Source organism: Monodelphis domestica, chromosome 6 (genome assembly GCF_027887165.1).
Source record: "Monodelphis domestica isolate mMonDom1 chromosome 6, mMonDom1.pri, whole genome shotgun sequence".
NCBI classification, from domain to species: Eukaryota; Metazoa; Chordata; class Mammalia; order Didelphimorphia; family Didelphidae; genus Monodelphis; species Monodelphis domestica.
The window spans coordinates 64,787,608-64,800,996 of NC_077232.1; the positions used below are offsets into that span (position 1 = coordinate 64,787,608).

Here is a 13,389-nt window from a genome sequence, read left to right on the forward strand (position 1 = left end):
CCTTCCTTCCTTTCCCAGTTGAATAACTAGGGGAGAAATGTCCATCCCTAGTGATAGGAGGGATTGGTAATCAGAGGAATCAGAATGGGGCAAGGGAATTCAATGGCCTTTGGATGAGTAAGCATTGCCCCCTGGAAGAAAACAGAAATAGTGGAAAAGAGTTGTTTTGCCCTTAATCTGCACCAAGAAGATGGCATCAGAAGATTAGATAATGAACAATATAATAAATATATATATATACATTTTAATAATAAAATAACAATGTACAACATACATTGTCTTGCACATTTCCAGGAAGGGGGTATTACAGTAATATATTCTGCTTTCTACAAAATTATTTTTTATAATAATAACAATTGGCATTCCTGTGGCATTGAAGTAAAACATTTATTAACTGCAAATATTACCTCATTTGATCTTCACACCCTCCCTTTGAGGTAGGTACTATGGGCATGAGGGACAAGGCAGAAAAGTGGTCATGGCAGCTTCCAAATCATGTTGGATTTGGGAACTGAGGAGACCTGGGTTCAAATCTTATCTCAGACATTTACTGACTACTAATATGAAGATGGGATTAACTCTTCCCTGCTCATTTTTAGATTTAATCACCAGAAATGTATACACCCCATTTATTCTTAAGTATCAATCAGAAACCCACTGACTTCCCCCTGGGCAGTCCTAAGCAAAGTGATAGCTGCAGTTGGTCCACATAAAGTGGAAGGAGGGCACAGGAAGTGATGAAAGGAAGGGTCTTTAAAAGTGGCAAGAACTTCCTGTGACCAACTTTTTCACTTTCAAACTTGACCTTGAAGGAGCTCCGACTTGGGATCTTGGACTGCTCTTTGATCTTCCTTTAGGACTACCATGTGTGTGAGTGAAAAAGGCTGACTCCCTTTCCTGGCTTTTATGGAGGTACTAGCCTCCAGACAGGCCCCTCATCTTGGAGGAGGCCTTATGGCTAAAACCCTTGTTTAATTTACCTCTGGGCCCCCTTTGCTGAGGCCTCTGAAGCCCTGCCTGATTTGAACCAGGCCAGAGTAATTATCTACTCTCTCATTTCCTTACTTTCATTCTTTCTCCTTTTTGTAAATAAACTACCATAAAAAGTCATTCTGACTTGAGATATATTAATTTTGGTGACCACACATATATTTAGTTCAACCCTGTAATTTTTAACCCTTACACTAACAAATATTGAACCACTCCTATTCTCAAGGATCTTCATCTATAAAAAAAATGGGGATCATAAAAGCATCTACCTTACAGAGTTGTTGTAATCATCAAATAGATGCTTTGTGTTGGTACCAGAGTTGGCCAGGCTGGCAAAGATAAACTTTCCCTTGCAGGAACCCAGCAGCCTTTTGTACTGAAATCTACACCCCTGTGGCTCAAACAGCCCCAAGATGGGCAGCAACACACACAAGCAGCCCAGTGGACTGAGAAGGAGCCAGATACCATCTTGATAGTAAAGAATAAGCCAGACATGAAGCTCTGCATTCCAGCTCCAATGGGATCAAAAATAGCTCATGTTTATGGGGCAGAGAACAAAGCACTTTTCATCCATTAGCTCCTGAAATCCCCACAATAGCCCTATGAGGCTTCCTTTACTAGCGAAGAGATGTAGCTTCTGACAAGCTAAATTATGTGCCCTAGATCCTAGATCATACAGTGGCTAGATGGCCAGGCTAGGACTTAGGAGAAAACGGAACGGTAAAGTCAGGATACTTAAAGTCAGATTTCTGTCCTTAGAACTTTGGAGTCATGAAGGGAATTAGCATTCACCTGACACCAAGGAAGAGATCAAGGTGCAGAGGGACAACCAGCTGATCTTTAAGGTCTTTTCCAGTTCTAACATGAAAATTGTGATTTATTCACAGTCCTAGGACAAGTTGGTGGCTTGGCCTAAACTAGCACTCAGGGTTTCTGACCCCCAGGCCATCAAATCCAAATGGTCCAGCAGCATCAGACTTTGCTGACTTTACTTCAATTCAACCCAACAAACTACTTCAATTCAACCCAACAAACATTTATTAAAGTGCTACTTTATATAATTAATTTATTTTCAAAACTTTTTATATTTTGCAAATATTTTATAAATATTATTTATAATAAAATAAAAAATAAAATAAATTTAAAGCACTAACTGTGCCAGAAGCTTTGGATACAAAGACAGAAATGAGGCACTTACATTCTCTTAAGAGGAACAGAACATGTACATGATTAAATTTAGGGTAATTTGAGGAAGGAAAGAATATTAACAACTGGAGGGGAAAGAGGAAGAAGGGAAGTCTTCAAAGTGGAGGTGGCATCTAAACTGAGTCTTGAATTAAAGTAATGATATAATAATACTTCATAATAACTAATAATATTTAACAAATTAAAGTCATGATTTTAAGAAATGAAGATGAGGATGGAACACTTTCAGTGGTGTATCAGAGTCTGAAAGTAACAGTTCACAAGAGCTAATGGTTAAATTTTCAGAGTGAGCATTTATTTACACCTTGGAAATCTGGAAATCTACAAACACTACAAATCAGGGGTTGATTTATTACTCTTTTGATTGTCTAGAGTTAAGAAAGTGTCGGAGAAATTTTTAACAATGTAGATTAAACTTAAAAGTGTGTCATAGGTACATTTTCTTCCTCCAGAGATCTGGTTAAACATTTATCAGCACAAGAAGCAGCTGGGTAGCTCAGAGGATTGAGAGTCGGGTCCATTACCTTCTGTCTTAAAATCAATACTGTGTATTAGTTCCAAAGCAGAAGAGTAGTAAGGATTAAGCAATTGGGATTAAGTGACTTGCCCAGGGTCACATAGCTAAGAAGTGTGTGAGGCCAGATTTGGACTCAGAACCTCCCATCTCTGGGCCTGACTCTTAACCCCCATTTCCCAGCCCTTACCATTTGTGCTTCTGCCTTGGAATCAATATGCAGTATTGATTCCAAGATAGAAGGTAAAGAATTTTTTAAAAACACATTAAAAAAATTTACCAGCACATGCCTGAGTATGTTCCAGGCATGGGAGTCAACTTATACAAATATATGGAGGCAAGAGTCAGAATGTTAAGTTCAGAAAATAGCTAATAAGTTTAGTTTAATTCACGTGATGGTATTTAAAAAATAATAATATAAAGTTTCCAGGATTGCTAGGTAGTACAGTGAATAAAGTGCAGAGTTTGAAATCAAGGAAGACTCATCTTCCTGGGTTAAAATCTGGCCTAGACACTTACTAATTGTGAGACCCTAGATAAGTCACTTAACCCTGTTTGCCTCAGCTTCCTCATGTGTAAAAATGAGCTGGAAAAAGAAATGGCAAACCATTTCAATATCTCTGCCCAGAAAACCTCAAATGGGGTCACAAAGAATTATATAATACTGAACAATAAGATGAAATGTCTGGGAATTAACAATAGTTAGTTTGCACAGTGCTGTACGTTTGACAACGTGTTTTACATATGCCATCTCACTTGATTCCTCCAATAACCCTATGAAGTAAGTGCAATAATAGCCCCATTTTACAACTGAGGAAAGTGACTTGCCCAGGGTCATATAACTAGGCAGAGTCTGAACTCAGGTCTTCCTGATTTTAAGTCTATCACTGAGGTTGTGAAGCATCTTAAATGCTAGTTAATCCAAGATTTTTTTTAATTGTATTTATTCTAGAGGAAATAGAGAGCCACTGAATGTTTTTGAGTGGTGCAGACACCCAGTCGGATCTGTGTCTTGGGAATATCGATCATTTCAGCAGCTTTGCAGAGAACAGATTAGGGAGCAGAAAGACTGGAAATAGTGAGATCAATAGTACAAGCAAGAGGTAATGAGGACACAAACCAGAGTTGTGGCTCGGTAAAGGGGGAGGAAGAAGGGGAAGCAAGAGAAGCTGTGGAGGTAGAATGAATGAGAATCAGCAGGTCCTTGGAGAGCAAGGATAAAAAAAAGATGGTGCCAGGGTTGTGAGCCTGTATGACTGGGGGGGAGGGGACCATTTCAGAAATAGAAATATTGGAGGGAAGGGAAGGTTTGGGGAGAAAGATGATAACTTCCATTTAGGATATGCTGCATTGGAGTGAAAGGACAGGACATCAAGGAAAAGATTTCTGGTCGCTAGTGGACAACATACGAATGGAAGGCAGTAGAAAAATCAGGGCTGGCTGTATTCATCTGAGATTATGCTTATTATATATAAATTATATAATGCTGAGAGCTACAAAGAGATGATAACTGAACCCACTGCAGTTGGATAAAATCACTGAAGGAGCTCACGTTGAGAGAAAAGAGAGGGGAACCTGGGGGAAAGCCTCAAGGGACGACCTTGCCTGGATGGTGGAAGGTAAAAGAAAGGATAATGAACCAGCAAAGGAAACTTGAAGGAGGAAAACTAGAAAAGGGGAAAACTTTGTAAGCCAAGGGGGAAAAGAATGGGCAGGAGGAGAGAGTGGTCAGCAGTGTCAAAAGCTATAGAAAAGTTAAGGAGATGAAGCATGGCTACAAGTCCACTGAATCGAAGCACATAATAATAATAATAATTACCTTCATTATTATAATTATTATAACCAACATTTACCAGAAAGAAAGGGAACTCAAGCCACCTTAGATAATTATCTCAGCTGAGTGGTGGGATCAGAAGCCTGATTGTACATTCAGAAATTAACCTCGTCCCCGAGGCAATAAACAGATCAGTAAGAACACAGGGAACACCAGAGTACCATTAATCCCCTTCAGGAAAAACAGAGCAGAAATGCAGACGGTACACATGCTCGCATTAAAGGGCGAGACCTGGCTGATAAGGGAGGACACGCCATCCAGGAGATGGAAGAAGATGCGCTGCCAGTCATGTTTAGGGTCATCTTGGTGCAGAGTACTGAGAAAAGTTCTGGGATTTTAGCCAGAAGACCAAGATTCTGTGTGGTCATGGGCAAGAGCCGTCCCTACTCTGGATTTCCTTATCGCCTACATGAGGGAAATGAACCACATGCTTTGTAAAGGTCTTCCCAGAGCCGGCGTCCTGCTAGTCTGGGACCTGCACTGGCACTGAGACTTGAATGGCTTTAGAAAAGTCAACAAATCTCAGAGCTGAAAGGAATCTCGGCAGTCGTCCCATCCAGCCCGCGTGTGTCCATCCAACCCGACAAGCAGTGTGTTGTCCGGCCTTTGTCCGAACACCTCCTGGAAAGGGAGGCTCCTGAGGCAGCCCATTCTGCTACTGAATAGCTTTCAGGCAGTGGTTCTCATGCACAGTATTTTCTTTTTGGCCTTGAGTAGTTTCCACCAACTAACTCTAGGAAGATGGAGAGAGACACACACACACACGTGCCATTTCACGTATTAAGTTCTCTGCAAGTAACACTACACACCTAGCAGACGCTCAGGGTAAATGCTTTCAGAACCTCCGCTTTCTACAACTTCCAGGTTCTGTCCCCCGCCCCCACGCCATGCAAAACAAGTTTCATCTGTTCTCCAAAGAAGCACCTGTCAAATATCTGAAAAGAGCCACTCTCTCACCTCCTGAGGACTCTCTGCCCTGGGGTTCCTGCCTCCCTCAGAGTGGAAAAAGTGGAGGGTGAGCATCAGAGATTTCCTCCTAGATCTCCACTGATGGAGGGGGCCAGGGGCAGACATATCAGCATTTCCCACTGGTTACAGGACTTCAGCAGCCCCCACACCAGTTATGCTGTGCTTCACCTTTCCAAATAGTTTTCATGTGTTTTCCTCTCTCTCCCATTAAATTGTAAGCTCCTTGAGAGTAAGAACTGTCCTCTGCCTTTCCATGTATCCCATAATAATATTATCAAATATATAAATATATAGTAATAATAACATAATAAATATTTAGTGACTATCCTCTCCCTCCTAAGGCTTCTCCAGGCTAAACTTGCCCCAGCACCTTCAACTGAGCTTTCTGTGATATAGACTCAAGCCTCCTTCATCCTCCTGGTTGCCAATACTCAATCTGCTCAGACTATTTTCAATATGGCACCCACAATGGCAGCTAGAGTTGAACACAACACCTCCCCTTTCACTGTGGTTTCCCTGAAAGGCTGGATCTCAAAGCTGTCTCAGCCTCCACTCCAGCAGGGCAATTCTTGTTTCCCCTAGAGTGCAAAAAACAACCAAAGTAGAGAAATGGATCAGCAATGTATTGTATTTCACATTTCACAAAATGGCCTGAATATTGGTTTGGCACATTAATTCCTATATATTATTGACTCTTTTCCCAACAAAGTTGCCTTAATCTTCTTTCCTTCTTTCCTTCTTTCTTTCCTTCTTTCTTTCCTTCTTTCTTTCTTTCTCTCTTTCTTTCTTTCTTTCTTTCTTTCTTTCTTTCTTTCTTTCTTTCTTTCTTTCTTTCCTCTCTCTTCATTTTCCTTTTTCTTTCTTTTCCCTTCCTTCCATCCTTCCTTTCTTTCCTCCTTTCCTTTCTTTCTCTTTCTTTCCTTTTCCTTTCTTCTTTCTTTCTTTCCCTTCCTTCCTTTCTTTCCCCCTTTCCTTTTCTTTTTCTTACTTTTCCTTTTTTCCTTTTCCCTTCCTCACCTTCTTCCTTCCTTCTTTCCTTCCTTCCTCCCCTCCTTCTCTCCTTCCTTCCTTCTTTCCCTCCATCCTTCTTCTTTTCCTTTCTACCCTTACCTTCATCTTAGATCATTACAAATATCAATTCCAAGGCAGAAGAGTGGTAAAGCCTATGGAATGGGGATTAAGTGACTTGCCCACAGTCACACAGCTAGGAAACATCTGAGGTCAGATGTGAACCCAGGACGTCCCAACTCCAGGCCTGGAGCTATATCCATTGTACTACTTAGGTGCTGCCTCCAACCTTTTTTCTTCATTTTCAATATAGATATCAATGTGACATCAACTGGAAGCATCCACTAGCTCTTAGATGAAGGTCTTGGGATCTGCCCCAAGGGGCCCTAGCTGGATGAAAGTCCACTTTCCCTCTGGTTTAGTGGAGCACCACACACTGCATCTATTATTATTATTTATATAATATAGTATATTAATGTATTCACATTTCCTGCCCCATTCCCTAGCTGCCTATGACAGCATGGTATGGTCCCAGCCAGAGCAAACTTCTGCCTTTCCGCTTTGGGACACTTGGAGGAGGGAGAAGGATAGGAAACTCAGGAGCCAGTTTGTGTCATGACCCTTGCAGGGCAAGCCCAGTGCCAAGGGAGTCCCTTAAGTCAGAGACTGGCCTTCTCTGTGATCGGCTTATCAAGCTTTAGATCCTTTGGGCTTCTGGGTGTCTTACAGCATGGAGAGAGCTGAAACTGCCCCCTCTTTGGAGCAGAATCCTTCTTTTGGAGAGGCCCAAGGGGCCAGGAGAATCAGAGGAAGGCTCTGCTCCTTCATCTTCTTGTCACAAGGCCTGAAAGTCTGCTCAACGCAGCCAAGGAAAGCATTTGCTTTCATGGCTGACACATCACTGAGCTTGTGGTCTACTCGAAACCCCTAGATCTTTTTCAGACAAACTTCTTTCAAGCCATGGCTCACCCATCTCGGACTTACAGAGCTGATGTCTTGAACCTAAATGCCAGAGGTTTCCTGATCCCTATTCTTCTTCTTCATCCAACTAATAAATCTGGCTCAGGATTCTAGCCTATCAAGAGCTTTTGAGCTCTTGGTGGTGCCGCGGAACATTAATGCAAGTGAGTTCTGGCTGCTTCCCCCAAAGGAAAGAATGGAATCTCTAGGAAGAAACAGCTAAGAAGGACTCTGAGTGTAGCCTCTGGCATCAAAGGATGCCTCCCAGTCCTTGTCCAACCTCCACATGCATGGCGTATGCAGACCTAGAAAGCCCCTCGGACCCTCGCCACGAGGGCCACTCTGCCTCTCTCTCTAGTCTGTGCCGAGGCGACGGCCCAAGGGGGGATCGCTGTCCAGGGTGAGGCCAGGCCTGGGGTCCAGGGCGACTCTGAGGCAGGAACGCCTTGCATGTCCCTCTCTGGGTGGCAGGGGTGCAAGGGCTTTCTGCCGAGGTCTGGATGCTATTCATACACTCAGTGGGGAGAGGAGAGCTTAGGATGCTCTTCTTTCTTGAGGCCCAGACCTGGCCTAACACAATCAGAGCCCCAATTTTGTGGAGGGAAATAAAGAAAAAAGGGAAGGGATTTGTATGAGGGTAAAGGCACCTGCAAACCCAGGGGACCCATCTAGGGCTCTGTGCCCTACAGTTGGGAAGTCCATTGTGGCTTACAGGAGAACTTCCCAGAACCAGAGACCCAGAACAAGAGGAAACTTAAGGCTTCCAGTACAATTATCTCATGTTACAAAGAATAAAATTTGAGCCCAGAGAGAAGTGAGGATTCAAAAGCCACACAAAAAGTCAGGGGGAGAGTCAGAACTTGAACCCAGGTCTTCTGACTCCAGGTTCAAGGCTTTTAACTTGATCTCTTTGACAAATAAATTTAACAGTTTAATAGAGCCAAGAGACAGAGATTGAGACAGAGAGACAAAAAGAGGAGGAGAGAGACAGGGAAAGGAGAGACTGAGAGAAAGGGAGGAGAGAGAGGGAGATTGAGGAGAGAGAGAGAGAGGGGGAAAGGGAGGGAGAGAGAGAAGAGGGAGATTGAGGAGAGAAGGGGAGAGACAGAGAGAGAGAGAGAGGAGAGGGAGACTGAGGAGGGGGAGGGAGAAAGAGAGAGAGAGAGAGAGAGAGAGAGAGAGAGAGAGAGAGAGAGAGAGAGAGAGAGAGAGAGAGAGAGAGAGAGAGGGAGATTGAGGAGAGGGGGGAGAGAGAGGGAGGGAGGGAGGGAGATAGATTTCATTTTATAATAGTTCATATGGTTTGGGAAAATTGTCTGTATTTCTCTTAGAAATGAGCTGGTGCACTGGGAGTTAACTTAGACCTAGATTCATGGAAAACTCCAACCCCTCTTTTGGAGGAGGGCACTAACTGCACTAACATTTTTGAGGCTCAAAAAGGTGCTGCAGGGAACCAGTGAGGCTGGAGGAGTAGCCCACATACACATTTGAATTCTGACGGATCGCTTCCCTTTGCCGCATTACCAAGCAGAGGCGGTTCAGGAAGGTTCCCACAGCTCAGAGAAACTCCTGGCCAGGGTAGGAATGGGGATGGTTCTAGATCCTTAAATTACCACTTCATTTTCAATAGCAGATGCTCGCTTCCCCCAGATCTGGCCTGTACGGAACTCATACAATAAATATGCATTAAAAAAATTTAAAAACCCATAAAATGGGTTCTTTCTTGGTGGATGTGCTTTTTATAGGATCACAGAACATCAGACAGAAAGGACCCGTGTCCAGTCCCTTCATTAGTGATTAGTCTGTCCAACCCTTCACCAGGCTCATGTAGGCATAAAATTCTATTCAGAGGAAGTTTCTGTTTGGATCAGGGACTCAATCTGAGGCCCAAAAACACGTTTTAAAAAAGGTTTTGGAAACTCTTTTAATATAGTTGATTTCTTTTGTAATCTTGGGTGTTTTACTTTATACACTCAAAAATATAATTCTGAAAAATATATATATATATATGTGTGTGTGTATATATATATGTATATGTGTGTGTATGTGTATAAAATTCTGAGAAGGGGTCTGTAGGCTTTACCAGATTGCCCCAAGGGTCCAGCACTCAAAAATGTAGAGAACCCCTGATTTAGATCATTATTCAAATTTGAAAGGTTCTTGAAATGTGATGCATTTGCACATCACTCTAGAATGGCCAGATGGGGTAAAAAGAACACGGGTCTGGAAGTCAGGAGATGCAGGTTCTCATTTTGGTGCCTTCCAGGAGACACGTGGCTCAGCACTCCACTCCTGGGTATGATGACGATGATAACCCAGGGAGCTCTGGCAGTCCCTTCCAGCTTTAAAGCCTTTGATTTTATAAAGCTGGGCTTTACAACCCACTCCCTACCTCCAGCCACACAAACACAACCTGTCGGCCAGTCACTCGATGCTCCTTCTAGTTGCCACCAGTGGCAATTAGGCCCACCACCAGCTCCAGAGGATGGGATGCTGAGACGGAGGGACTCACCTTTGGACTTCCCCTTCTTCTCCTTCCTAGAGATACCGCCCTGACCAGCTGCCGCCATCGCCCCTGCTGCAGGGCTCCTCTTGGCTGATCTGGGCATCACAGGGTCCTCATTCAACTTCCCGTCATCTTGTTCAGCCTCCTGTACTGCTTGGAGAAGTTGGGGAAGGGCAGGGTTGGGAAAGCCAGAGATGAACAGAAAGGTGAGAATCACACAAGGAAGAGAAGGGACAGGCTACTGGAGCACGAAGAGGCACAGCCAGGGCGCTGATGAGATCCACTTGACTATCTGCACTGGTTATCAGCAGATAGAGTTGGACCCAGAACTAGGAAGACCTGGTCTAGCCTCCAACAATTTGCGCTTACCCCGGGCAAATCACCTTGTCATTCTCCAAGACTGAGGAGAAGATGCTGACCTACACGGGTCACCACAGACCCAATTCCCATCCCCTATTCATTGACTGCAAAGGTGGACATCTCATGCTACTCACCTCCTGATTCAAGATGGTGGAACTAAAGATTCAAAATGAGGCATTCACTTTTGGACATGTCCAATGGGAGAATGTGGTGCTTGATCGTGTATATTCATGAGAAGGATTTTGTGGCCAAATATTTTTTTTTCAATTTGGGGAGGCATAGGAGAAGGGAATCAGGATTGGGGAGAGATGCCCCACCTGCTGTGAATCTTAAAATTTCTCAGACTCTACCTTGGAAAGTTTGGTTAAGGTTATTCCCCATTTAAACAACGGAGGTACTTAGTCAGGAATGTATGTGAGAACTTTACATTACTCCACCCATACTTAGGCATACTTTAGGGGAAGATAAAGTTGTAAAACTCCTTACTGAACAATGAAAAGGTACTTAACTCATACTTATAGTGAGGCAAAAGCCCTTAAGCTAGGTCTATTTTTTAGATCTAATACAAAAGGGTGCTAAGTACCTATGAAGGTCAAATTAATCACTAAAAGGTCAAGCAATTTACAAAGGGCAAGCTTAGCAAAGAGGCCTGAAGTACTCAGAAGATATAATCTACCAGAGAAGGTGAGAACTAAAGAGTGGTGAAAACTAAGAATGGGCAGTCCTAGGAAAAGCATCTACTGTGATTGGTAGACGTGAAAATTTAGGGGAGGTGACACAAGAGAAAACTTTCTTTAAAAGGAAGGAGCTTGGGCCTCTGATATAGTTCAGCTTTGGAAGCTGAATTGGAGGTCAGGAGTCAGAGGAGGCTCTCTGAAGGTCAGTTGGATCTCGGACTAGTTGGAGTAGCTGGACCGCTGAACGCTAGAGTTTTGCTTCGGGACAAAATCTTGTGGTGAGTGGATAAAAGACTGACTTAGTTTTCTCTCTTAAAGAGAAAGGCCTAGGCCATTTGGCCTAGGTCCTAGGCCTTTTCCTATTATTTCCTCTTACTCTGTCTCTCTCCATTCCCTTAATTCCTTCATTTGTATTAATTAAAATCTCCATAAAACCCAGCTGACTTGGGTATTTCATATTTGGGAATCTTTCCCATTGTGACCACTTATTTTTGATAAAAAATCAAGACAATAAAATTATCTTTACAGTTTTGGCAATTCAAAGTCTTGAAACCCACATTTTCGTAGTCACACTCTCCCCCCCCACACACAAAAAAAAAAGAAAGAGAAGGGAAGGAAGGCCAGAAGGAATCACAAACAAGCCTGAAGGCTTTGAAAGTTCCATATTCATTTGTTATGTAACTAAAATTAAAAGCAAGCTTTACATAAGGGAGATCAGCAGTTCCATAAACAATCCTCTTCCTCTCCAGTTATTATGGAAATGCTCATTTTGCAATGTCTTTGTTAAACAGAGGACTGACTACTAAAAATCCCCATATCTCAAGCTCATGTCCAAATCTGATTTCATCCTCTTCTCCCCAAAACATCTAGGCTGCCCTGTTGGTGCTGAGGGTGCCATCACCTCTCCCCAGCGTGGCCGCCCGCTCGACTTCCTCTCTCCCTTCAAGTCCTCTATGAACCTGAGCTGTTTCTAAAGGTTGACCATCAACAGCCACAGTTCCAAAACTGGCCAGCAGATGTTGCCAGCAGCTCACACAAATGGGGGAAGAGCTGGAGAGGAGCTCACTCAAGCCCACATTTAGACCTGGAGAAATGGAGTTTTAGGAAAGGGAGGGATCTGCCCAAGGGCAGCCAGTCCGCTGGTTCACTGCCTGCCATTTCCAGGACTGGGAGCATTAAGGCTGGGGAGCAGTTGGTTGCTCTCCTAGCAGAAATTTCTGGGAAAGTCTAGAGGCCGGCTGATCTCTCAGGGCTAGACAACGAGTGCTTTGGAGTTCCATTGTCCCTTCTTTCCAAACTATTTTCTATTCCACTGGGCTGGGCCATTTTAGAGTTGTCCTTGAATGGCAAGCAAAGGCACCCAGACCTTCCTGTAGAAGATTACAGATACCTCCCATTTCCAAAATACTTGAAGACTTACAAGAGCCCTTTGAGGTAGGGATGCTTTTATCCTCATTCTATAGAAGAAACAGAGGCTGCTCAGAGAAAGGAAGCCACATTCACATAGTGACTATGAAGGCCGAGACCTCCACTTGGGTCTCCTACCTCTAAGGGACAGGTAACGGAATGTAGAGGAAATAATGCTAGATTTGAAGTCAGAAAGACCTGGGTTCAAATTGTGTCATTAGAACCTGCTCCCCTGGACTTCAATTCCCAGCATCCTACTTTCCTTATCAAGTTACATGCTGATGTAGGGAAGATATAAGTTTTGTGTAGCACTGCCCCTGCCTCTCCCTCTCCCTCTCCCTCTTCCTCTCCCTCTCCCTCTCCCTCTCCCTCTCTCTCTCCCTCTCCCTCTCCCTCTTTCTCCTCCTCCCCCCTCTCTCTCTCCTTGTGATAGTAGCTGGCTGAAGTGGGCTTTTTGGGAGAGGTGAGAGAACTTACGCACATGATCTTATTTTGTTAGATAATTAGGTTTTTATTCCCTTTACTTCATGTGATTATTAATAAATAATAATAGTAATAAATAATCAAATATAATAGAATATATAATAAATAATAATATATAATACTGGGAGCTTTAAACATTAATTTAAATCTTACAAAATCCCACCTTAAGACATTTGCTAGCTGTGTAATCACAGGCAAAGTCACTCACATTTTCTGAGTTTCAGCTTTCTTATCTATAAAATAAAGGGATTGGGCTAGATGGTCACTGGAGTCCCTTTTGGCTCTCATCCACAATGCTAAGTCCAGTGTTCTCTCTCCACTACACAAAACTGGCTCTTTGTCAGTCGGCTAATAAACATTATTAATTATTAATAAACATTTATTAAGCATTTACCCTAAGCCAAGCATTGTGAGGCTGTGAGGGAGAATGACATGATAACAGCAGAATGCTGGGAAGATTGCTTAGATAGCTTGA

General features: G+C 43.1%; 1 protein-coding gene across 3 annotated transcripts in view; it reads right to left on the reverse strand.

Moving 5' to 3' along the window:
* The window catches only part of TUB (TUB bipartite transcription factor), a 143,111-nt gene that overhangs the window by 29,182 nt on the left and 100,540 nt on the right, over nt 1-13,389 (reverse strand). For all 3 annotated transcript variants that reach the window (XM_007497049.3, XM_007497042.3, XM_056802157.1), the window contains exon 4: nt 9,994-10,137. In XM_007497049.3, the coding sequence (XP_007497111.1) occupies nt 9,994-10,137 (144 nt within the window). The remainder of the gene's footprint in view (nt 1-9,993; nt 10,138-13,389) is intronic.